Source organism: Bos indicus x Bos taurus, chromosome 1 (assembly GCF_003369695.1).
Source record: "Bos indicus x Bos taurus breed Angus x Brahman F1 hybrid chromosome 1, Bos_hybrid_MaternalHap_v2.0, whole genome shotgun sequence".
NCBI lineage: Eukaryota > Metazoa > Chordata > Mammalia > Artiodactyla > Bovidae > Bos > Bos indicus x Bos taurus.
Window position 1 is genome coordinate 81,008,452 of NC_040076.1, and position 26,671 is coordinate 81,035,122.

Sequence of the window (26,671 nt, forward strand, 5' to 3'; positions counted from 1 at the left end):
TGAAGTTGACTCTGAAGAGCATGTAAAAAGAGAGGACAATTGTTACCTTGAGTCATCACGAAATCTCTGGATCTCAGGTACCTTAAGTTCTAATGCTGTTCCAGATGCCTATTTTAAATCAAGCAAGAATCAAATTGCCAGTTCTTACAACTCAATGATAAAAAGAAATGGTGGGCAAATTATCTGAACATTTTCCCAAAGAAAATCTACAAATGGCCAATAAACATATGAAAAGATGCTCAACGTTATTCTTAGGAATAGGCAAATCAAAACCACAATAGCATACCACTTCACATCCACTAGGGTATCTGTAACTAAATGGCAGTTCCTTAAAAAGTTAAACAGCATTACCTTCATGACCCAGCAATTACATTTCTAGGTATATTCCCCAAAGAACTGAAAACATGTTCACACAAAAACTTGTATCATAATGTTCATATTAGCATTATTCATAATAGCTAAAAGGTGAAAATCACCCAAAAGTCTACCAACTGATGAATGGATGATTAAAATGTGATTCATTTATACAATGGAATATTATTCAGCAATAAAAAGGAATGAAATAACTGATGCATGCTACAGCATGGATGAATCTTGAAAACTTTGTTAAAGAAGCCTTTAACAAAAGACTCCATATCACATATGTGATTCCATTTATAGGAAATATTCAGAATATGAAAAACTACAGACAAAGTAGATTTTAGATTCCTTAGAACTAGGAGAATTGGTGGGGGGAAGCTGGAGAGAAGAGGAAACGTAACTATTAATGACAGGTTTCTTTTGGGGGAGTGATGAATTGGTCCTAAAACTGCGAAGGTTGCACAACTCTGCAAATACAAAAACGACTTGAATTGTACATTTTAAATAAGAGTATTGCATGGTATGTGAATTATATCTCAAGAAAACTGTTTTAAAAAATCATATGACCCTTTATATGTATCAGAGTACCTCACCAGCCGGGTACCACACACACACACAGACACATATTTTTTAAGGGAAACAGCAGGCACAGAGAGATGTCTGAACTTCCAAGTTTGAGCTCTTTATCATGCTGTTGGGTGATGGCATAATTAATATTTACTCAGAGACACCACTACAGTTGTACGTCTAACCAAATCAGTTTTTAAATATATGTTTAACAGTTCTCCCTTACTAGACCACTAACTTCCTCGGGTTACGGATCGTGCTTATTTCAGTGCATCAGGATCTGGTAACGTGATTTGCTATTTGACAGATGCTCACATGAATGGATTTCAGGTAGGAATGATCCACAACTGAAGCTACAAAAAACCAAAGTTATGCACAGAACCCTGTATACGAATATGTGCCCTCTGCAACCAAATAAAGACACAAAGAATGAACAAAGCGGAAACAAGAAGGATGGGAGAAAAGGTGGGTATCTCTTCTCTCCATTCCCCACCTTCCACGACAGTTTACAGAAGGGAGTCAGGCGTGGAGGGTGACATCACTAACCCCCGCGGCGCCCACCACAGAAACAAGCCTCTGTGCTCACTTTCCCGCCTCAAACAGACTCGAGATGGGTTTAGCGCGGCGCGAGGGGTGGGGCTTACGTCACATCCGGCTCGGGACGCGCCACAGCTGGAAAGCGAAGGCCTAACGCCGAGGGGCGGAGCCAAGAAAGCGCGCCCTCTGGGAGGGGGTGGGGCCGGGTTAAAGAGCGCCGCGTCACGTCCGGGAGCCTTAGAGCCCAAGCGGAGGCGGCGCGGAGCGTTTCGGCTCTCAGCGGCTCGGGAACTGGTGTGTGGTGCGAGGCTGCGGCGGAGCCTCTACACTGAAGGCGCGAGAGGTTGGCAACTTTGATTGAAGCACATCGAGCGGCGACAGCAGTGGAAGTCATGAGCGACAGCGGCGAGCAGAACTACGGAGAGCGGGTAGGTATCGGTGGTGCAGGGGGCGGCTGTGTGGTCCCAGCTTCTTGCATCTCTTTCCAGGCCCATCGGCCTCGGGCCGGGAGACTGGGGCGATTTTGGCTCCGAAGTCTGAGACCGGGAGGGATGCGGGTCAGGTTAAGAAGCCCTGGTAGTATTGTCCTTATCCAAGAAGGAGGCCGCCGACGGGTTTAGGTTGCCCGGTACTCGAAACGGCGGTTTTTTCCGTTATCGGGAGGGAAAGATTAAAAATGGCCGCTGCGTCCCCTCGGTGGTGGGGGAGGGGAGCGGTATCTGGTTTCGCCGTTGCTCTCCTGCGAAGCCTCGCCGCAGCCATCTTGGGCTGGCGGGCTGGGCGCGCTGCCAGAGGCACAAAATGGCGGAGGCGCCGCGCGACAGTTTCCAGGCCGCGGGCGGCGAACAGGGGGCGCAAAGAGCGATGTTCTTCAGGGTTTATGCTCAGCATTTAGGTTAAGACAGGATCATTTTGGACCCCGAAAAGATGTGAATCTAAGGTGTTCTTGGCTTCTTTAAAGATGTCAAACTAGTCTGACGTAGACTTAAGTTCTGGGCCCGTTAGAGGGGATTGCGCGCGAGCTTTGTGTTCGGCCTAAATGGCGTGCTTTTCTTGGATGCCAAAAAGGCTGTTAAACCGCAAATAGTTACCGGTAACCAAGTAGATCACGAGGTCGCTGAGGTTTTCTTGCAGATCGAGTATGTCTTTTTTCCACGGGATGATGGAGAAATTGGCGGGCAACAATTTTTGGCGCCGTTGTTTTCCTTTGTTTTGAGCCATACCTATTTTATGAACCACGAATTGTGTTTGTGCGCTTTTTAAAGTTTCCACCCCAAAATGTGGAGTTTGGTGAGGACTGGATAAACTGCAGAAGTAAAGTTCCCGGGCTTAGAAAAAGCATAATATAAAGCTTGGTCGCGGGTCCGTGAGTACTAAGACGCAGAAATGTCAGTCTATTCGAATATTTTTGCAAACTTGAGAAACAAATTCTAGGTGATTTCATTAGGGCGTTTTTGAAAGGAAAGATCTTAACTCTTGGAATCTTAATTTATTGTGTAAGTTTGGGGCCAAATCTGATTAATTTGGTTTGAACCAGTCAGTCCTCGCCTTTACCTATGCAGATGAATACTGGCTTTTTTATTCGAAAGACGATTAATTTCCAGTCAGCAGTATGTGTGTGATTATCGTTTTAAGCTCTTTGGTGAGAAAGCTTGGATCAAGCTCCCAAGTTGTTAAAAACTGTGGGTTATGGTTTCCGCCAGTTGAAAAGAACTGGAAACTAGGTGTCGGTGTTTGGACTGGAAGACAAGTGATATCTTCAGTATTCAGCTATTAAAACAATTATTGGGTGCATTTTGAGAAGAAAAAATGGCTGGTTTTAGTGGAGGAGCTCTCAGTTAAATAAACCTGAGTAAGTTACTTGTGTGGAAGTTCGTGAGAGGAAACAATTGCAGGGATTGGGTCCTGGTTTGTGACAGCTCAAGAGACATTATCGTCCCACTAACCAAGCTTTTGAATTGGTATTTTTTTTCTGTTAGTAGGATATACATCCTAGTTACCTCACAATCTTGTTACGTAGGGTTATTCAACAAACTTACGGAGGAAGAGAAAATAATAAAGGTACATGTTACAGATTGATGTTCTGTCTTAAGCGCCTTGACTTGGAAGAGATCTCTGAACTTCGACGATGTGGAGTACTTCCACATTGTTTTCTTTGGCCTTTGTTTTGTCTTTAGATTGCTTTCTAGTTGGTTTATTGGAACCTGAAGTGGTTAGACTAGACCTAAAACAAACACTTTGGGAACACTTTGGGACTCCCAAAGAATGCTTGGCAAAACCATAAAGCTCAATGAAGTAGTTTAAATACAGTGCCACAAAAAGCATTAGGTAGACCAGTCAGGGCTGATTGGCTGAAAACTTCTTTTGAAAGTGCCTGAAAATAGCGGGAAAACTATTGCCTGCAGGGTAGTGATCTTGTACTTGGATGCTATGAATAGCTTATCAAGAGCCTGAAAAATTACTTTCATTCCACTCTTAAGCTGTTTGCCATGCGGGAGACCCGGTTCGATCCCTGGATTGGAAAGATCCCCTAAAGAAGGGAATGGCAACCCACCATGGACAGAGGAGTCTGGCAGGCTACGATCCATGGCGTTGCAGAGAGTCGGACATGATTGAGTGACTAACATAACACTTAAGTTTTCAGACCTTACAAATTATTAGTGTAAATCACTAACACCTACTAATCTAATCATCTAGTGATAATGTAATATTAAAATCTATCAGCTGAGGTCACTCATCACCACCACCTCCTCGTGGCCTTGCCGCCACTGTAGAAATTTTTTTTTTCTCCTCTCTTTTAGTCATAACCAGACCGGAGTAGAGGAGGTGAGAGCAATAAATCAGCTTCAGTTTGGTTGTTTATAGTGTGTTTACTTATTGGGTGAATATTGACAGAGATGTGATTTTTTTTTTTATGTGTTCCTTTGTTTTAAACGTGCAGCTAGGGTGCATTCCTGAATTTTTGTGGTTTGTTGAACACTTTCGGTTACTGCTATATCTTTTATCGGTATCGGGATTTTTCATGTCTTGATTAGACTTAAAATGTTTCTGGTTAGAGCTCACTTCCCTGATCTGGCCAAACCCACGTTAAAGTAAGATATCACTCATTCGAATTCAAGTTTTTTCCAATAATTCCCTAAAATTTCTCATATTTTTTTGCAGAGAAGTTGGCTAGCACCTTTGGAAGGAAGAGGTGGTCTTAGATCTGTTGTCAAGATTTGGGAGAATAAGAACATGATAGGGTCCTGTAGCCAAGTGTAGAGATGTATGGTAATGGGGAAGGAAGTGATAAATCCTATGGCCTAATTGTGTTCACAGTTTAGGGTGTGGTGAAGTTTGGCCTTGGCACTGGTTTGATGCTCTACCCTGATAACTGTAACTTCTTTTTTTCCCTACAATTGGGTCTTTACCTACAGAAACCAGTAATTAAGTGAGGAAGCAGTATTGTAAATATTGTAAATTGTAAAAAATTGTAAGTATTGTAAATACTTAAAGACCAAGTCTTTTAAATTTGTCTTGCTGTCAAGATTATGATACATACTCTGGTAGAGTATTGCTCATTTTTGCGAAAGAAATGGGTTTACAATGCAGGTATATTACCTTTAGTCTTCTTTGTAGAGATGAATGGCATTTGTATATCATCCCATCAAACTGCCTTTCATACTCTGCAGTTTCTCCTCTTCTGCTTAATCTTGGGTTGTCTTTTTGAATTTTTAGTAATTTTCAAAACTGAAACATCTCAGCCTTTTTCTTCCCAAAGGGTTGTAGCCATTGCACCAAGTTCCTTAAATAAAGAATTAATGTTGGGTGGGAGGAAATAGTTTTGTTTCAGTTTGAGTCTGGTAAGGCAACAAGTCTCTTGAAACCAAGTTGAAGAATATTTTTGGTGGTTTTAAGAATGATTTAATATTGTGGATATGGTCCAGAATTAGAAGGTGGCACCTTCAAACTGAAAATACAAGTGGTTGCAAGGTAAGTACTGGTTTTGTAGAGATTGAACAGGAAATCAGATGATGAGAGATAATGTTAAATGGAATTTGCTTTGTACAGCCTTTTCCATTCTTTATCTCCAATAAAATCCCAAACCTAAATGATAAATATTAGTACTTTCATAGTTTTTTTTTACATTGTTTTACATTTCGCCCAAGAGGATAGGGCTACAGCTGTGTATATCTTTTGAGCCTTAGCATGTGTGTTATATTTATCTTTTTTTTTTTTTTTTTAACACATAATTGCTTTATTTCCTCATAAAAGACAGTGATGAGGTGGTGGTTGAAGTTGGGTAATTTTAAGTGTTTTGCTTTTTTGAGGGGTGTAGGTCACACAGAACAGAATTAGGATTGTCATTTAGTTTTGTTTTTAAGCGGGGGAGGAATTCTTCATTACAGAAAATTAGTCTTCAAATTCTCAAAAATCTTTGCTTTGAATTGGGTTTTGGAGGTTATATTCTGATTTTTATCAATGCAATTGCTAAATATGATAGCATGGATGAGGACCCTTTTTTGGGGGGGCAATGATTTTTGTGCTGAGATAATAGACTTAAAAAGTAGTAATAAAACATACTTGGCATTTCTGCTGAAAAGTACTAAATGTTTATGAATGTAAATTCAGAGCCTACTGTTTTTGCAAAGGATCTTTTAAAAGCATGGAGTTAGAGCTGATTTAGGCTTGTCATGATAATATTTTCAGAACATTTTCTCAGTCTTTGAGGATTTTTCTATCCAAACTTCTGGAAAGTTTAGCTGCAGAAAGAAAATAGTCCTTAATGTTGATATGAGCATTGATTTTTATAGCATAATCAGTGAGTTTTCCTTAGCCCGTCCCAGTTATTAAGATACTGTCTAGTCAACCTAATGAGTTTGCACTTATTAATGTTGCATAAATTCCAGTTATAACCATTAGAATGATTTTAACAAAAATTGTGTTGGTGGTGAGACAAATTTCCGCTTATTTCTAAGTAGGACCTCTTAATATGTGTTTAACATTAGCCCAGTAGTTGGTCTTCTGGTTTTATTGAGTGGCCACCGCAACTTAGCTGAGTTTGAAGAAATCTAATGCTTATATTATCTAGCAGCTTATTTTGTTCTTCAAATATAAAGAAGATTGGGAAGGGGTAGTGAAATATCAGCAGGAAGGCATTCATATTGAAAAATTGTCATATCTAGAGCTTTGGCCTCTATTCAGCATTTTCTGAACCTAAGCCCTGTATATATATTTAAAGTTTAGGAGGCCTTAAAGGGAACCTGCTTGGGCATTCTGATTCCACGATTACAGTTGTGCTGCCAGTAAGCATTTCCCATTACATTTTAGTGATGGATATTAAGAGAGAACAATTACTCTGACTCCCTTAAGTAAAAAGCTTTAAAAAATTTTTTTCCCTGGATTAAATAAGCAATAATTGACTTTGAAAAACTAGACTGAAGATTATGCTTACTCTCTTGGAAGAGACATCATAACACTTCCATCATAGCCATGCATGATTGTCTTTGTGATCAGATAGGTATAAAGGACTTCTCTTTTTTTTTTTTTCTTTTCCTAAGGAAAGTTTTATTTTCAGGAAAAAACTAGGAGAGGAAATTGACAGTGAAGGATCATAAAGTGAGAAGTACAAGAAAACTAGGATGTTTTAGTAGAGCAGTATTTTGTTTAGGATGTTCAATAAACACTTCAACTTACTGATCTTTTAAGTGATATTGAGTCTTTTTAATAATTTCAGGAGGTGAGCTGCAGTTTTATCCACAGCATTGCCACCTTTAAAAGTAGGGTTGCTCCTTTGGACTGCAGAATATTTTAATAATCATTGGGGGGCTGGATTTACCAAAAATTCTTTGAAAACACCGCAGTTGGGTTCAGGTTTGCTCTGCTTCCATCACAGCTCCTTGCATACAGTAGTTGGTTGACTTGATTTGGTCTTTTTATGCTTTAGTTTTAAGTTAGTAAATTGGGCCATTCATATTATAAAATCTCACTAGGGCAGCTTTCTAGAGGTGGGTTAAACATTAGTCCAAATTTTCAAATTCCCTGACATTGTTTTTCTACAGGCTACTTTTTCCGTTAAAAAGTGTGACATTAAATACATATCTTGACCTTAGTCACAATTTGTAGACCTCTTCAACCCTGAGCCTTGTCATCATTGTGCAAATGAATTGTCCGTGCTTTTCCTTTCTTGCACTTTTGTATTAATGTGTCATTTTTTGACTAGAGATGTGCTTTTGACACTTAACATACTTTCTATTGATGAATACAATAAGTAAGAAGTGTGAAATGTAATTGTAGTTCTTAATGTTAGATGAACAGTAAATGTTCAGTTGCGCACTTCACATTTCAGCTTAAGCGTGATAAATCTACATGGAGTAGACAAATGAGATTGACTATATTTTAGAACCAGCAGGAAACTAGTTTCAGATTTTTGAGCTGCATATTTTAGTTTTTCTAAAAAATCCAAAGCAAAAGGGATTTTTTTTTTCTAGTTTCAGTTTTGGCACTGGCTTTTATCCTGGAGTTTTAAAATATTCTTCATCCTGTTCTTTTTCTATTAAGGTTAATGTTGAAGAAGGAAAATGCGGAAGTCGTCATTTGACAAGTTTTATAAATGAGTATTTGAAGCTCAGGAATAAGTGAAGCTGAAATTTGAAAAAATAAAAGAAAGAATGCATGCTAATTATCAGACCAGAAGTCCCACTTGTAGAATATTGAGCAATTTGTGTGAAGTGGGGAAGATGAAAGAAGTCAGAATTTGAAACGGAAGAATGAAGAAAAGAAATAAAAATGAAGTTAAGATAAGAAGTAATCTGGAATCAGAAAGCACTACGCTAAGTAATTACTAGTCTGTTTATGTGTCCCTGTATATTTTGCTAAACATGCATGCATTATTTGTTTAATAGAAGAAATATATACAGGGTAAAGAAGTGCCTTCCAGGGGAAACGTTTAAATTAGGTAATTCTAATTTTAACTTCTTAGTCAACTGATTGAAATGCAACTTTTAAAAAAACAACCCTTTGTAGTCAAATAGGAGGCAGGAATGAGCTCTCCGATTTGGATTTGGGTAACAGAGCCGGCTTCATGTTGTCTCCTGGATTTTTCATCTCTGACATTGCTGGTCCTGGGGCGTGAGTACTTCCAGAATTGAAGTAGGTGGTCTAGGCCACCCTCTCTGGACTCAATGTACTGACCCCTATCCTTCAGTACAGATCAGTATAAGTAGAATGTTGTAAGTTTGTCAAAGTTTTCCTAAAGAATGTTATCAGGATGGTTATAGAACCGAACCCCCAAAATCCATTGGACAGGATCCTTCCTTTTGGCATTTATGAAAAAATTAATTTCTTTTTAGATGGCAATAGTGGAAAACTATGACCATTTAGGCCCTAACTTTAAGATGCATGTGTGCTAAATTCACAAGATGATTCTTAATTCTCTAATTCTTATTCCAGCTGAATGACTGGGTTACTGCTAAAAAGTTGTAGGGGCTTCCCTTAGAATGAGATAGGTCATATAAGTGAACAGGATACCTAACTCCACAGTGGCAGTAACAGTAAGTGCCTTATTCCCTTTTCTTATTTTCTGCTATTAACAACTTAACTGTTAAAATGGTGTGAGAGATAACAGATCATAAAGTAGCTTTGCTTCTGGTTCTCTACTCCTACCACTTGCTGGAAAAATAGACCTAAAAGTTCTGTCATTTCCCTTTCTGTATGCTTGTTTTAATTGAACAGAAGAGTCAAATGATTGGTGCAGTGTTGTTACTTTCAGTTGGATGGGGAAAGTTCATGTGTCAAAATAACACCCAGTAGTAGGCAACCAACAGATAGCTTCTACTCTGTCGGGAAAACTAAGGCTATCACTTCTCCCTGAAATTAAGATAGCCTAAACTTTGAGAGTTTTTGAACCTCACAACTCTTGGGGCAGTGTCTTAAATTACTTGGATTCATTTTCTGATACTTCAGGGCCTACTTGTGTCAAATTTGTGCTTTTTCAATTCTTTATCTTGCAAGCAGATGATTACACCCATTTATAGTTTCCATCATTTGCCCTGATAATTTGTAGAACTTGCCACGTATAAACTAATAACATTAAATTGGTAGTGTTAGTTTTGCATTCTGAATTACTTACAGATTAGGCTGAGGCAACGGATGTGAATGGATGTTAAATTTTTATTCAAGCTCATTGATTCTTTTATCAGGAGACCTGAAAAGTCCTTGGGGTCTGAAAGAGAAAGTATCTGTTAGTCATGTAAGGGGAAGAAGCAGTTTGGAGTTTGTTTGGAAAGGTGTAAAGGGAAAGTAAACACTGATGCTAGTGGACCATCTCATCCATTCAGGTTTTTGCCCCCCTTTGGCCAAAGCATCTTGGAGTCTGAGAATGCCTCTCCACCTCCGGCCTGGGTAGTAGGGGGAAACAGACTTCTTGTCCTGGGGCAAGCATAAGGTACATGCCCTCAGGACGGCTAATAAATGACAGGGTGGGGAGGTGGCAGAGAAGGTGACAGAAAACAAGGTTTCAGGAAAATGACTGTTGAAAAAACCAGATAAGTAAGAAGCATAAAACTTGAAATTAAGTCAGTGAGACTTAAATAAGCATCACAAATATGTATGGTGTTTTTTAAGAAATGCAGATGCCCAACTCCAGACCTAATAAAATAAGCTCTGGTTGGGGATCTGTATTTAAATGCTCGGTAGGTTTACTACATATCTGTAAGAGCCTTTGTTGAAGGTCTACTCTATTGCATCTAGTTTTTAAAATATGTGAGAAACCTAGAAATTGGATGGTTATTCCTACTTCTTTCATCTCTTTCAAAAAGTTTTTTTAAGATTCTGTCATTCTCAGAATAGGGAGATACTGGCTAGTATTTTGTTGGAAGGCTGAGTTTGTTTCTCCCTGATGTGTTCCCTATTGATTAGTACATGACTAAGATTCAGTTTGTAAGAACTTGATTCCCTGTGTGGTTTTCAGGGAATTTTTGGTTGTGTTGTTCATGCTCACTTTACATTTGTGATCCTTTTCCTTGAGGTATTGGTAGGGTTTTAATGTGTTAGCGCTGAAGAGTTTTGTGAGCCCTGAAAGTGGTCTTTGAATTTTTTGTGTTTAGGGGCTTTTCTAGCTGATTTTATGGATTTAACCATGGACCAAGGTTTAAAGCTAACTTTATGCTTTTAGATTTGGCCTTCTAGACAAGGTAAATAACCTTGCATATATTTCCAAACCAGTTAATAGCCAACATAATTGCAAAAGGGTTTACTTAATTTTAAGACTACCTCTGATATGAAAGGTAGGAGGTAGAGACAGTGTTTCTGTGTTAGCCTAACAAGTGTCAGTACAGAAGAAGACTTAGTGTTCCAGTGGTTTCTCCTATTCCTGGTCTGAGAAATGATTGTTCATAAAATACATCTGCATATAGCCAATTAGTTTTAGAGGTTTAGTGAAAAGTCTTATAATTTCACAAATACTGTTATTTTTGACCCTTGATCTGCTAGAAACCTCATTAAAGTTTATTCTGAGGCTATAACGACTTTCTTTTCCTTCTTGGTGAACAGATTGGTAAAGCACCTCAGCTTAGAATAAGGCTTTTCTGTTTTACTGAAGCAAGAGGCTTAAAAGAGGATCTTGACTTTTTACTCTTTTTTTCAGATGAACTGATTTTTGTTAACTATAGTTATTTTATCGGTAATCTTTTAACTCTTATTGTGAGGCACCCATATCGTCTCCCTGCTAGAGCAGATTGCTTTCTTTTGTTTCCACTAAAGGTCATAATTTTTCCATGAAGTCATCTTTGTAGCATTGGAATAAACAAAGGTGTTAGAGTCCCTCTTTCTACCTTATCTTCTAGATTAGCTTTTGCCTGTTGAATGATTGCAGAAACTGCATCCCCAATTTGAGAACCTCTTTATCCCAGGAGAGGAGGATTGTGCTTTTGAATGTCCAGAATATTTGCCAGAGGAAGTCAAAGGATTGTTAGTTGGGGTCCTCAAAGCTGTAGTGCCTCTCTTAAACATTCCTCGATGATAAAAGTAGCTATTTTCACTAATAATTAGGGGTGTCATCTTTTACTTTGACTCTTTATTAACTCATGGCAGGAAGGGAGAGTAGCCATGTTTCGTAGCCATGTTTCATGCCACTTCACACCATTTTGTGTGACTTTGAAATTTAGAGTCATTTGGGGTATAGAGACCAGAATTCATTTTGCCCACTGAGTTACTCTTTTTCTAAACTTTAAGCCTTGTTTCTTCTGTGTTGCATGTAAGTTTTGTCCTTAAGCATCATAGGAAAGATCTTCCAAATTTTCTCCACTGTTCTCTTAAGTCACAGAACGTATTCAAAAATGTTTTGGGCTGTGATTTAGATGAATTTTCTACCTTTATCCTTTTAAGAACGGCTGGAGTGTTTTATTCTGCAAGTCTGCCACACAGGGCGGTCTCTTGTGATAAAGTTTTATGCCACTTCAACATTGATTGTTACCCCTACAGCAACTTACCTGTAATGTTGATTCCTTTTGAGTCAAGCCATTTTAATTCTGTGTTGGGCAGGAAGATTCATGAGATTAATTAATGCCTTTAAGTTAGATGAAGGTGGATAACCTGAAATGTTGTCTTGTTTGATGATACCTTGGTTAGCTGTCAGACTGAGTTAATTGTTATCTTTTCCACTATTTCTATTTTGGTGCCTTGGCAGAACGTTCCTTTAGCTTTTTTCTCTAATTATATGTCTTTGGTTCACCAAACTAGTTATCCTGTTTGGCCATTTCTTCGCTAGTTCCTTTTAGAGATTTTGTTTTTGTACAACCTACCTACCAGCTAGTCACAGCTACGATAGGGAAAAGCTTAGGTATAAAGTATGTATCTAGATTCTGTTTTTTACATACAGTTCCTGAACTTCCTTCCTGAAAGTAGATTAGGAGCCTGTGATCTAAACTGTTGCAGTTTTAATATGTCCTTTCTGTATATAACTTTTCTAACTGCTTATTCCCAGTTTCCCATCGATTGGCCCTGGCTCATCTACAGTTAGCTGAGGAAAATCTCTGGTACCCTCTTAATTCTTACCTCTGCAGTTCATTCACTGCCTTTCGACTGTAGCTTCATCTGGTTGCTTTGAGATCCGTAAGGGCTTCCTACATAGTTGGATGGACAGGGTCTACAGATCTAGGCTCCTTCAAGCTGGTCCTTGCTCTCTAGGTTTCTGTTCTTCCTCTGTGACTTGAAACAGTACTGTCCTTGTCTTTTTTCTCCACTCAGCAATAAATAAAAGTTGAAAATAAAGTAAATTTTACAAATTTCATAGGTTTTTTTTTTTTTTTTTTTAATTGATGGCAGTTTGACTGAAATAATAGGTATGAGGTATAGGTGTCATAGTTAATAAGGTTCTTTCTCACCCTAGTCTTTACGGAGTAACATTCCCAAAACAATCCTTGGGCAGTTCCCTTAACTGCTTGGCTTGGGCACCCATTTCTGAAGAGAGTGGGGTCAGTTAACTCTTATCCCTGCTCCCCAAGAAAGGTGGAAGTTCAAGTTAATTGGCTTATGTCAATTGGAGCAACGTAACTATTATATCAGGTATATTCAGTTCCTGCCCTTACTATGTTTTCTTATCTTGGAAGGGGATTGCTTTCCCTCACCATTTATCTCACCACAACTTATTTGTTTTTAAAGTTGCCCAGAAAGTATACAAATTAAACTTTTGACATCTACGTGTAGGAATCCCGTTCTGCTTCCAGAAGTGGAAGTGCTCATGGATCTGGGAAATCTGCAAGGCATACCCCTGCAAGGTCTCGCTCCAAGGAAGATTCCAGGCGTTCCAGATCAAAGTCCAGGTCCAGATCTGAATCTAGGTAAGAAAGACTGTCTTGGGATTTTCTTGTTACTCTTAGCTTTCAAACTGGTGTGTGCTTTTGTAAACTAGGAAGATAGAGAGGGTTAGATCATTTGTTGGCTTATTTAATATTGGTACGAGAAATGAACTTAATTGTTAAGTTCTGGGAGACAAAAGACTAAGTGGCTAAGAGCCTGGGCTTTTGGTGTTAGGGTTCATATCTTACCTCTCTGTTTTTTTCTGGCTTGGGCAGATTACTTAACCTTTTCAATCTTAACTTCCTTATCTATAAAAGATGAATTAGCAATAGTACCAGTTCTTCAGAATTGTTGTGAGGATTCACTGAGTTTATGTGAACTGCTTATTAGTATGGCAAAAAAAGACTACAGAGCATTGGCTTTTAGAAACTGCAATTCTTGATAAATAGGTGTAGTCTAGTATGACAAATGTACTATAAAACAAAAAACCTTAACACAGCACTTTTTTTTTTTTTTTTTTAATGTTCAAGTGTAGGCTATATATCCTGGTTTGCCCAGGTCAGCCCCAGCTTGATGCCTACTGTCAGGCATAATTAACAGTGCCCCCTTTCTCTCTCACACTGTATTCTTCCTGGGTTAGATGACAGTTCATATGATCACTGTAGTTAAGAGCAACTGGTTGATTTTAAAACTGCTGGAGAATACTGCTTGTAATGGTGATGTTATCATAAGTCAATTATGGGCATAATGCAAGAAGCTTAAAAATGAAGGATGGTATTGTGAAGGGTAAAGGTGGACACAAATCAGGCTAGTATGAAATGTTGCATGTTTTGTGATTTTTAATAGATACTGTGTTGTTTAATCTCTTTAATTATTTAAGATATGATGGAAGGGACCTTTAGTTACTGATGGTTTTGGAACTCTTCCTAGCACAGAAATGACAATATACAAAAGAAAAGTATTGATCCCACTACATACCTGGATTGTGTGTTTTACCTTTTGAAGCTTAACTTTAGAATAACGTTTTGAAAGAATTAAAAGCCATATCTTGCCGTCAGCTATTCAGTCATAACCTTGAAGCCCTTGTCTTTCAGGTCTAGATCCAGAAGAAGTTCTCGGAGGCATTATACAAGGTCACGATCTCGGTCCCGGTCCCATAGAAGATCTCGTAGCAGATCTTACAGCAGAGATTATCGAAGACGGCATAGCCACAGTCATTCTCCCATGTCTACCCGCCGGCGTCATGTTGGGAATCGGGTAAGGTGAAAACAATTATTTCTGAAGTAGTGGACACTGTATGAAGCCACTTTATAATTGATGTATAGTATATTCCCTTCTGTTTTTGGTGTTTTGTTCTGTAATAATTTAAAACTGATAACTTTTGATGCTGGAGCTTTAGCATGATTCCTCTCTAGAGCCTTTTCAGTGTTTGGAGATTTTTTTCTTTTTAAAAGATTATCTCCCATATATGGTCTACATTTGAGCTGTTGATCACAAAAATTTAAGATACTGTCACACTAACAGCACATCAAATAAAAAATTCTCTGTGCGATACGGTTAATATAGTTAGATCATATATCTATGTTCCATACTATTGTTTGAGTTTTCTGGGTTTAATATGCTTTAAAATATGCTATGATTTTCCCATTTAGTTTTAAGCAAGTTTCTTTCCAGTTTTAAAGCTTTGCTTGTCTTCCATGCTGCTGCTAAGTCACTTCAGTCGTGTCAGACTCTGTTCAACCCCATAGACGGCAGCCCACCAGGCTCCCCCGTCCCTGGGCTTCTCCAGGCAAGAACACTGGAGTGGGTTGCCATTTCCTTCTCCAATGCAGGAAAGTGAAAGTGAACTCGCTCAGTCGTGTCTGACTCTTAGCGACCTCGTGGACTGCAGCCTACCAGGCTGCTCCGTCCATGGGATTTTCCAGGCAAGAGTACTGGAGTGGAGTGCCATTGCCTTCTCCATGTCTTCCATGAGAAGTTACAAATGAGATGGCATTTAGTGTGTTTCTTTTGTGGTTTTTATTGAAAAATATACAAGTAGACCTATAGGGAGTGTATGTTTTTGAAAGTGGGGTGGAATTTAACTATAAAATGTATGTGCGAAGTAGTGAAACCTTTAAGCAAACTCATGGCAACTGGGATGTCAGCAACATTTATTATTTTTTTTTATAAATAATATAATAATATAAACATTTATTATAATAGTTGACGCTGCTTAATATCTGTTTTAAAAAAGTTTGGTACACATCTGTAGTTTCACTTGTACGTATATTTGAACACTTACGATTTTTCTATAGAAATCAAGCTGAATGTACTTCTGTATCTCTTTGGCAGTTTAGAGCCTCCTATTGTGTGAATGGTATATCTTAATTCACCATTATGAAGTTTTACCTCTCCTCTTGCCCCAGCTTATAGAGACATAGTTCTCTGCATACATGCTTGTGATGCTGATGTAACATTACTTTTAAAATGCTGTTTTATTTCATTGTTATCTTTTCATATTAGTGACAGTTTGGCGGGGGGAGTTGATATGTGATGCTTTTTAAAAGTTTTTTTTTAATCTATTTTTCTGTTTCTAGGCAAATCCTGATCCCAACTGTTGTCTTGGAGTATTTGGATTGAGCTTGTACACTACAGAAAGAGATCTAAGAGAAGTGTTCTCTAAATATGGCCCAATTGCTGATGTATCTATTGTATATGACCAGCAATCTAGACGTTCAAGAGGATTTGCCTTTGTATACTTTGAAAATGTAGATGATGCCAAGGAAGTAAGTAAAAAGTCTTGTACCTTTGTGTTAAAAAAAAAAAAAGGTATATACACATGCTTTCACTTTTACACACACGCTCAGAGTCTTTAACTATTATTCCTTGGATGACTTTTGCTTTAGTAATTCCATCAGTCGTGTCAGACTCTTTGCAATCCCATGGACTATGCAGTCCATGGAATTCTCCAGGCCAGAATATTGAAGTGAGTAGCATATCTTTTAATGTGGAAATTTCAAAGATTTGTAGCATAACAGCAAAGTGACAGTTTGGTTCTAAATTCCAACTCAGTCTCTTCCACCATTTTATTTGAAGTAAATTCAAACATAGTCAACTGTTCTCAGATGTGTGCCTAGATACAGATATTTCTAAAATAGAAGAATATTAATAGTCCAGTTTGGAATATTTAATGAGTGTTTACATCAGATTACTTTCTAAAATGAAAACATTAAGAAGTGATAAAGCCATGACTCAGGATAAAGGAACTGGTTTTGATTGTATACTGTATACTGGCAAGTGATTTTATGTTTTGGATGTTGAGGTAGAACATAGGAAGTAACTTTTTTTGGCCTTGAGGCTTATGGGATCTTAGTTTCCCAACCAGGGATTGAACCTGGGCCACGGCAGTGAAAGCACCAAGTCCTAAACATTGGACCTCGAGGGACCTCCCTAAAATTTTTTTTACAGAGGCTAAAGTAAAAATTCGATGTGTGACTCCTGGCCCATTTAAGAAATTTGAACTTCAGATACATGGGGGTGATTGCTAAAGTCATCTCCGAGGACAGTAATAAGGAGGGGAGAATCTTGAGAAACTTAATGACAAGCCATCTGAGGTTAATATTGAGATTAATAATTTTGAGCTCTAAATAAAATTAAATGAATAGAGTAAGCCCATCTACTAAAGGAAGAATTAAAAGCTGAATGCAGGTGGTTATAATTTAAGAGATTTAAGGAATGCTATGTCATTCAACTTCATTTTGGTAATAATTGATGTCAAAAATGTTAATAACATTTGTCCAAGGTTACTTACGGAATCGGCTTCTTTGTTTTTCTACTTTGTGTGTGTGTGTCCTACAGAACCACAGTTCCCTTTCTGAAAGATAGTATATTTTGTATCTAAATCAGTAATGCCAAAAACTGCCTTGAGGCCTAAAACAATCAAACTAGAAAATAGCATAATTGGAATTAGAAATCTAAATTCTATTTAGATAGAGAGGTATTTGTTTAAATTGTGAATAAACTGCTATGTCTTTGGGATGGGGTATTTTTTTTCTTTAGTACAGTATATTTTCATTTTAATGTTTGAAACTATATGTAATTCAAGCTTTCAACCCAGCTCTTTGCTTCCATAGCAGGGGTCCTCAAATTGGTGTAAAGGATTAGACAGTAACTATTTTGGGCTTTGGGAGCCATAAGAGCTCAATGACGGCTTTTCAACCCTACCATTGTAATGTAAAAGCCATATAAAATGCAAATTAATGAGGGGCTTTGTTTCAGTAAAACATGGTCACTTAATTTTGAATTTCATTTCTGATGAAATACTACTTTGACACCCACACCTGTTTAAATTCTTAGCTCGTGGGTCATAGTTTGCCAACTGTGTACTATTTTATAGACTTATAGGTACTGTCAAATCTATAGTTGGTACAGTAATTTCAAATAGTTCATGGCTTAAGTTGGTGCTCACAGGTGGCTTTTTTTTTTTTTTTTTTAATGAACTTTTCTAGGCTAGCTTTTGTAAGTAAAGATTTGATAGGCAGAAAAACTTATTAATAAGCTGTCAGATATAATGCTCAGGCCTAACTGAAACATCTAGTTGGGTTTTATATATAGATAATAGTTAATTTGGGGCTTTGTTCATGATTTATATAACAACTCATATCTTTTGAAGGCAAAAGAGCGTGCCAATGGAATGGAGCTTGATGGACGTAGGATCAGAGTTGACTTCTCCATAACGAAAAGACCACATACTCCAACACCAGGAATTTACATGGGGAGACCTACCTAGTAAGTTTGTTTTCAAGGTTGTTAAAATACTGACAGTTCACTTTAGGGCACAGGGAGGCTTTTGGCATTTCCAGCTGACTAAAACTTAAATTCAATATAAATAATATTTAGTAGAAACATTCGGTTGGTACCATAAATTGTGATGACATGTAATAGATTAATCACTTCCTACTTTTATCATAAAGAAATGCCATATATTTGACATTCCTGGGTAATTAAATGATTCTCATCAGACCAGTTTTCCCACTCTGGGAACTAGTAAATATTAATGTAGGTAAAACCAAGTTTGTATAAATCTTATTCACAGTGGCAGCTCACGCCGTCGAGATTACTATGACAGAGGATATGATCGAGGCTATGATGATCGGGACTATTATAGCAGATCGTACAGGTATGTTAACCAAAATACAAAGTTTTTAAGTTGTTGAAAGACAAATAAGCGCTTCTGGTTCAGTTGCAACATAAAGCAGCACTGTTTTAGCCTTTGATAAAGGTATTTACCTTTAATAAATTGGAGATCCAGAGATTAAACTGGATTTTTTTTTGGCCGCAACTCAAAGCATGAGTGCTAAGATGCTTTAGTTTTTTCCAACTCTTTGCAACCCTATGGACTGTAGCCCACCAGCCTTCTCTGTCCTTGGGATTCTCCAGGAAGGAATACTGGAGTAGGTTGCCATGCACTCCTCTGGGGGGCAACTCACAGCATGTGGATCTTAAATTGCCCAACTAGGAACCAAACCTGTGCCCCCTACAGTGGAGTATTAAACCAGTAGACCACCAGGGAAGTCTCTGGATTTTATGGTTATACTTTTGTTTTTGGTATGTGTATTTTTAAAGCACTAAGTAGTAAACCAATGGGACAATAAAATTATAGACCATACTCCAGGCGCTTCCTCCCCCCTTTTTGTTTTTTTAAAGTGAGTTTCATGAACTGATTTTGAATATCATTGCTTTATAAAGCAATTTTTGGTAGCTGAGGAATTGTGTTGAAGGGCAGGGCAAATTGATTCTTGGAAAAATCTAAAGAAATTATTTAAGGATTAATTTGCTATAACAATGGTAAGAGGTTTATTATTAACAATATTGAACATTTTTCAGGGGTTGATAGGGAAATGCTTATGATACTAGGAATACTTTGGAAAGTAAAAATGAAGTAAAGTTCTCTATTTAAGCAACAGCAGGTAATTTAGATCTTGTATTGTTAGTCAAAATGGAAATTGTGTAGTAAATATTGACCATAACAGTTAATCCTTGATACCCTATTTTGGTGTGGTAGTGAGCTGTTGTCTTTTTTTGCACACTATTCTGTAATTTTTAGAAAGTTGACAGTCCTGACATTTAGCACGGACAAACTTAAGTGGCATTTCTGTACTGACATGTAGGGGATTGATTTGTGGAGGATGCAAAGATTAGTCTTAAGAGTACTTAATATGATACTCATTTTAACCACCAGGGAGAGCTCTATGTCAGTTTGTAAAGGGGTGGCAAAAGCAACTCTTTATTGCTTAAAGGAAACTAGCTTTCACTTCTGTTTTAATTTTATTGCATGAATTGTGCATTTTTAAAACTTAAAATGTTTGTTTTCTGCCTTCACAGGGGTGGAGGAGGAGGAGGGGGAGGATGGAGAGCTGCTCAAGACAGGGATCAGATATACAGGTACAGGAAAAGATTTCTGTTTAACATTGCTTCTGCACTGTGTGAAGGTTTTTACAAGAGAATCTGGTATATAGGAATTTCCTGATGACAGAAAAGTTTGGCACTGGCCAGGAAAAGATTTAAATCTGTACAGTAGTAGAATGGCTCACATAAAGATATTTGTTATTCATATTTTGATAAATTATAAATGGCATTCATAAAATTTATAAATGAGAAGTTTATAAAAATACTGTAACTGAAGTCAAATGACAATGTACATGGCTTAATTTATGTTCATAGAGATTGGACTTGTTATCACTCGGTGGTGCCATTTTATACCTTAATATGAGATGATGGCATAAATGAAGAATCCATAATATTTTAATCTTATTTATCCCTAATGGTTTCATTAGCTTATTACAAGCATTTCAGAATAAGCAAGTAATTATTCAAGTTTATCTTAACACAAAACTAAATCACTATGAATGAAATTTGGGGTGTTCATTCATAGGGTGTGGTTAAAATTAGTGGTAATGATGATTTTCTTCTCTAACCCAGTTTAAATTTGTTAGGTATAATGTTAACTAGCATATGATCAGATTCAACCTCTTTGATAGGGGTTTTTGGTACTGGGCCTGATAATGTGCTTCATTCTCAGGACTAAACAGACCTTACTACAGTGTTTTTGAAGGTCAGCTGAGGGTCTTTTAGTTTTGGAAACTGATAAAGGGATCAGTCACTTTAATCTGTGATCTATGGAGTCTTAGATGGTCTTGATATTTGTTTACAGAAGACGGTCACCTTCTCCCTACTATAGTCGTGGAGGATACAGATCACGTTCCAGATCTCGATCATACTCACCTCGTAAGTTTTTATTTTGATATAATTTTGTTATAATAGTGTGACTTGCTATGACTTACGGAAACAACAGCAGATAATGGGTTGATTCAATTAGTATTTCCTCAATTTTTCTGTAGGGTTCAAGGAAGTATATGAAAACAACCCTTGGATCTTAACTCTTGTTACTAATTAAAATAGTACATGTGTATTTTGTCACCATTTGTAGCTTTTTTTTTTTTCTTTTTTTCTTTTTTTTTTTTTTTAAGGAATTCTTAAAATTTTTTTTACAGCTTAGAAACATTTTTGAGTGACTTAAAACCTTAGCTTTCAGATTGAGTTAGCTAAATTCCGCTATTTCTGTTTAACATTGGTTCTGCACTATGTGAAGGTTTTCACAAGAGAATCTGGTACATAGGAATTTCCTGATAACAGAAAAGTTTAAAATTCTCAACGTTAAATGTATGCACTTGAGTATTGAAGTGTATTTATTTCCTTTTTTTCTAGGTCGCTATTAAAGCATGAAGTTGAAGACTTTCTGAAACCTGCCCTAGAGTTGGGATATTGTTTGTGGACAATATTTTTTATTGTCTCCTGTTTAAAAAGTGAACAGTGCCTAGTGAAGTTAGGTGACTTTTACACCTTTTATGATGACTACTTTTGGTGGAGTTGAAATGCTGTTTTCATTCTGCATTTGTGTAGTTCGGTGCTTTGTTCAAAGTTAAGTGTTTTCAGAAAAGTATGTTTTGCATGTATTTTTTTACAGTCTAAAATTTTGACTGCTGAGAAGTTTCTATTGTACAGAACTTCATTTAAATGGTTTTTCTACTGAATCCAGGGTATTCTGAAGATCGAAGCCTGTGTGTAAAATGCTACCAAATGGCAAAAAGCAACAATAAAGTTTGGTTTTTACTTTTCTTTCTAACATATCAATGCTTAGCAGAACTATTCAGATTAGATTGTCAGTAGTAAATTAAAGACAAAAATGCCCGTTCTCCTCGAGTCCATGAAACATACCATACTTAATATACCTGCAATTAAGTGATAAAAATTATGCTCTGTAACTCTATACTGCTAGTGTTAAAAACTAAAGATCTTTCAATACAGCAAATGCTTAATGCTTATATAAATGTGAATTTGTCAGCCTTTATGTAATCTGTATTATATATAGCAGGGAATAAGATGAGTTACACAATGTATGCCTTAAAAAGGCTATTTCTTAAAGCTGTTAGAAGGGGATAATGGTATTTCAATTAGTTATCAGCAAGTGACAATACATTCCACCACAAATGTACTCTTGTTCTTCTAGCTTTTAAGATTATATGGAAAAACTGGGTGCTTCAGAGTTTTGAGAAAAAAGAAGGGAACACTACACCTGTGTTGTGGATGATCTGAAGACTTTGCCTGTTCATTTTTTAAATATTACTTTCAGGTCCTTTGCTTACCAAAGGAGGCCCAATTTCACTCAAATGTTTTGAGAACTGTGTTTAAATAAACGCAAATGAAAAGACTAAAAAGGCTGGTAAAACTCAGTTTATAGAGATTTTGTTTTAACTTTGCTACATAAGAGTTCTTTTATAGTTTTTAGTACCTTATACAGTATTCCTTGGACTGAAATGTATTCTTTCTGTTGTTAAAATTGTTTTAAATAGGTAAATTTTGTACTCCTGGAAAATACATTTAAAGTAAGTAACCAGGTCTTGGAATGAACATCTCCACTTGGGGATGGTATTGTATTAAAATATTCTCCACACTTGCCCTGAAGGTGCCTGAAATGAACATTTTTTCTAGGATATTTTCATGGTCAATTCTAGGCAGGTAAATAAGTTTGTTAGCCTGCTGACCCTTCTATTATTACTTGAAGGGCATGGCAACCCACTCCAGTATTCTTGCCTAGAGAATCCCATGTACAGAGGAGCTTGGAAGACTACAGTCCATGGGGTAGCAAAGAGTCTAGACACGACTGAAGCGACTAAGCACAGTATGCCGAGGCTGCATCAATCATAATGATGTAGTAATTTACCATAGGTCAAACAGCAATTAAAATACCAATGCCAGGATCTGAACTTGACCAGTCTCAATCTGTAGTCTGTGCTGTTAATGACGATGTCATTTAATCTGGGTAACCAGATGAAAAATGTTGGTAATAGAATGTTAGGTGCTAGGGTGAGATGGGCTGAAGAGTGGTGAGAGTCCTGTTCTGGGATAGCAAATAGTACACTAAAAAAGTGTATCATGGTGGTCATCTTGTTTGCAAAAAGTGTTTTTTTAAAAGCCATAAAACTATATAAGCATATGAATTTTGAAGACAGCACATAGAAGCCAGATAGTCACAGAATTTGGTACAGACACATTTCTTTAAGACTTAAACTATTTAAAACATGTAAGTTTTGTTCCTACAATTAAAACTTTTGCACTTAATTGCCAGCCTTTTGTCCCCTTTGGAGCTCCTCAGAATACTTTCCAAGTGTATCTGAAAAGCTGTTGCTTGCATAATTATTAAAACTCAGGTATACTACAAGGACTTTGCTGCTGTTCTCAGCTAGGCTCTCATAGGACAGCTGAGGTTGATTGATGGACTGCAAAGACAGGTTTGCTTCACACTGCAGATTTGTGGATCTGTTTCACATGGCTCAGCCTCCTTGAAGTAGACAGACCAGAACACGTTCCTCCCACTATGATGTGGAAACACAAGTTAAATCAAGTACGTTTTAAGCTTTTGTATTAACGTCTCATAGGCAAAAGCAATTTGCCATATTGGTATGTGTGTCACTTTCTCAGCTTCCCAGCACACAGACATGCTGGGAGTATATCCCAGTGGCAGCAGGGTATTCTGCAAACAGTCCTGCTGAGAGGCAGAGCCCAGCTAACCTTGTTCAGTTGCTGAGTTGTATCCAACTGAGACCTAGACCTGGTGGGCTGCAGCAATCCAGACTTCTCTGTCCTCCACTAACTATGGAGTGTGTTCAAATTCATGTCCGTTGAGCGCCTGTGTCCTTTTGTCTTTAGTCTTTACCATCAACAAGGTCTTTTCCAATGTGCTGGTTCTTGGCATCAGGTGGTCTAAGTACTAGGATCAGCATCAGTCCTTCCAATGAATATTGAGGCTTCCCTGGTGGCTCAGTGGTAAAGAATCTCTCAAGGCAGTTTCAGTCCCTGGGTTGGGAAGATCCCCTGGAGAAGGAAGTGACAACCCACTCCAGTATTCTTGCCTGGGAAATCCTATGGACAGAGGAGCCTAGCAGGCCCCAGTCTGCGGGGTTGCAAAAGAATTGGACACAATTTAGCAACTAAGAGACATAACATAGACGGCCTAAATCCCAAATACTTCTTTAGCCATCCTTTGCATTGAGAGTATTTCAGCAAAAAGTGCTTGCACAACACTTTAATCAGTAACACTTAACCCCAGGAAGCAGGGTCAGTAGCAAATTAGAGTGGGTAGGTGATAAGGAGGGCCTTAAAGATGGCAGCCATATGTGAAATGGGTGCAGGGGTGGACCTGAGGAGTGGAGAGGTGGTGCTGTCTAGCTGAGATAATTTGACTAGTGTTGACAGCAGTGGGATAGGCTGTGGTGTCCAGGGTTTGACAGTGGTGATGACCTCACTGAACTGACTTCCTAGTGTGGCTTTGGCTGTTAAACTTCCTTCATAGCTCAGTTCTTAACTCCTATAGTCTACAAACTTCAAATGTTCTTAAAAATGGACACCCCCCCCCCCCAAATTCTCTGCTTGTTATCTGGCATTTTTTGTTCACAGTCAAAAGTCTTGACAAACACTGCTTGTCGTTTGTGATGCCTAGTTGGTAGCCATCTTTGTAGTTGCAATTCATATTCTTAATACATTCTTCACTTATGCAGTGAAAGTGAATATTTTAAGAGGTAAATAAGATCATATAATCCCTTTGCTTTAAAATCCTTCATTGATTCTTGTATTTAGATATAAATCCAAACTTCTTAGTGACCGCAAAGACCTTCACTATGTAACTGCACAACCCACTGGGTCTCTCCATCTGCATCTCCCAGTTTTTCTTTTCATACTAGAAGCAGGAGCTTCCTCAGCTTTAGTAAATTGGAATAGAAGCTCCAACAATAAGCTCATTATGAAGAAAGGAAAAAGGAGGAGGTAAGATGAAGACAAAACTTGGAACTAAGTACCTATTATGTTACTTCTCAGACTTGGGACCAATTCCCCTAATTTTTATTTGGTTTATTGCCTGCTTGACTTTTGTAATCACGATACAATTTAAAGCTTGCTTTAAAATGTCAGCACCTTAAAATTCTTTATTAAAAAATATTTTAAATTTCCTAAAGTAAAGCCACTTATGTTCAGGTTGATTTACTTTTTCAATACAATGGATATATAGTTTTTAAAACTAGAAGTCACCAAGTTCATAAGATTCTCTCCCTGCAGGAGATTAGTCCCTTTAGGTAACATAAGAATTATCTGATAATTGTTTAAAAAAAAAAAACACTGTGCTTCAGTCTAAATGTGCTATTTGGATTTAAAGGTTATCAAATGATTTCTGTTCTTTAGTTCAGCACATAGGAGCTTGGAGGTCACCTTTCCATCCTAACAATAAATACAAAGTTAAAAAAAAGTCAACAGCTGTTTTTAGATTCATAAGAGAGTTAAGGTCATGGGGCAAACTGCTGTCCCCCAAACTGGAGACAGGCAAATCTCAACATTCTGGAGCAGGAACCTACAAGTAGAAATCTGGGGGGGAAAAAAAACAAAAATAAAAACAGTACTATGGCCATAAGGAAATTCTCATAGTTCTGTGAGCTTTGCCAGCTCAACTAATTTTTCAGTGAATGTTGAGAAGTCCTTTTTTGCTGTCAGAGGGAGAGAAAAAGGAACCACCATGAGATTCCATCAGAACTGTACCTCTTAAGATCTGGCCCCAGTTAGAGCCTGCTGGGATTTTATCAGAGCCTCACTGACCAGGAACAGGTAAAGGCTCAACTCTAGCTCACTAGCCATCCTGTCCCACCTAAAGGGAAGGAGTTGAGGGGGGAGGATGATGCCCAGAAGCACTTATAAAGTTACAGGCAGAGGCACAAGCACAAAAAGATACCAATAATAAAGAGTATAGACCTTACCCATACCAGATGCACACTTTACTAAAGGCTTAACAGCAATTTCTGAGTGCATTATGTCCAACTAACACCAAGGGGGCAAAAAAGGGCATCTTAAAAGCAAAATTGAAGAGAGGAAGCATTAGAACCAGACAGGGATATGGCAGGGATGCTGGAATTAACAGACTGGGAATTTAACTGTGATTAGCATGCAGAGAACTGTGATGGGTAAAGTAAACAGCATGCAGGAACAGATGGGCAGTGCAAGCAGAGACATGGAAATTCTAAGAAATAAAAAAAATGCCAGAGATAAAAAACATTAGAAATAAAGAATTCCCTTACCAGTCTTAATAACAGGACATTGCTGAGGAAATAATCACTGAGCTTAAGGAATTCATAGAAACTGCCAAACTAAAAAAAAAACTGCGATAATTGCAAAAGGTATGGCTCATGTCATGGCAGTACTAAATGGAGAAGAGAACAGAAGAAATATTTGAAACAGTAATGACAGAATATCCCCCATGTTAATGTCTGTTAACAGACTCCTGTGACTGAATGTGTGCCTTCAGTAAACTGAAGCTTAATCCCTGATGTCATGTTACTTAGAGTGTTAGGCCTTTGGGAGGTAATTAGGTCATGATAATGGGGCCTTCATAAATGGGATGAGTCCTATAAAATGGACACCAGAGAGCTCCCTTGCTCTCTGCACCATGTAAGCACACAGTGAAAAGATGACTATGAATCAGGAAGTAGATCCTCATCAGACCCTGAGTCTGCCAGTGTCTCCATCTTGAATTTCCCAACCTCCAGAATTGTGAGAAATTTCTGTTTATAAGCCACCCAGTTTATGATACTCTGGTTAGAACAGGCTGGATGCCAGACCACAGATCCAAGAAACTCAACAACAAATGGTAAATGCCCCCAACCACACCAAGGCATGTCATTTTCAAAGCACAGATAACTGAAGATTAAAAATTCAGAAAGAAGCCAGAGGAAAAATACATCTTCCTGTAAAGGAGCACAGGTAAGAATTAATCTGACTTCTCAGAAACCATGAAAGCAAGAAGAGAGTGGTGTAACATTTAAAATGTTGAGAGGACCCCCCCCCCCCC

At 37.8% G+C, this 26,671-nt stretch overlaps 1 protein-coding gene across 3 annotated transcripts; it reads left to right on the forward strand.

The window, feature by feature from the left end:
• The first annotated feature begins 1,635 nt into the window (after positions 1–1,635).
• TRA2B (transformer 2 beta homolog) lies at positions 1,636–22,248 on the forward strand. Of its 3 annotated transcripts, XM_027538857.1 has the most exons (10): positions 1,694–1,892; positions 8,005–8,280; positions 13,150–13,283; positions 14,337–14,499; positions 15,822–16,010; positions 17,897–18,012; positions 18,320–18,403; positions 19,609–19,668; positions 20,438–20,511; positions 20,992–22,248. In XM_027538857.1, the coding sequence occupies exons 4-10, from the start codon at positions 14,467–14,469 to the stop codon at positions 21,000–21,002; spliced, it is 567 nt and encodes a 188-aa protein (XP_027394658.1). In that variant the 5' UTR covers positions 1,694–1,892; positions 8,005–8,280; positions 13,150–13,283; positions 14,337–14,466; the 3' UTR covers positions 21,003–22,248. The 3 variants fall into 3 exon arrangements, with proteins under 3 accessions (XP_027394651.1, XP_027394658.1, XP_027394668.1); XM_027538850.1 differs by lacking the exon at positions 8,005–8,280 and having other exon boundaries at positions 1,636–1,892; XM_027538867.1 differs by lacking the exons at positions 8,005–8,280; positions 13,150–13,283.
• Positions 22,249–26,671: the final 4,423 nt, after the last annotated feature.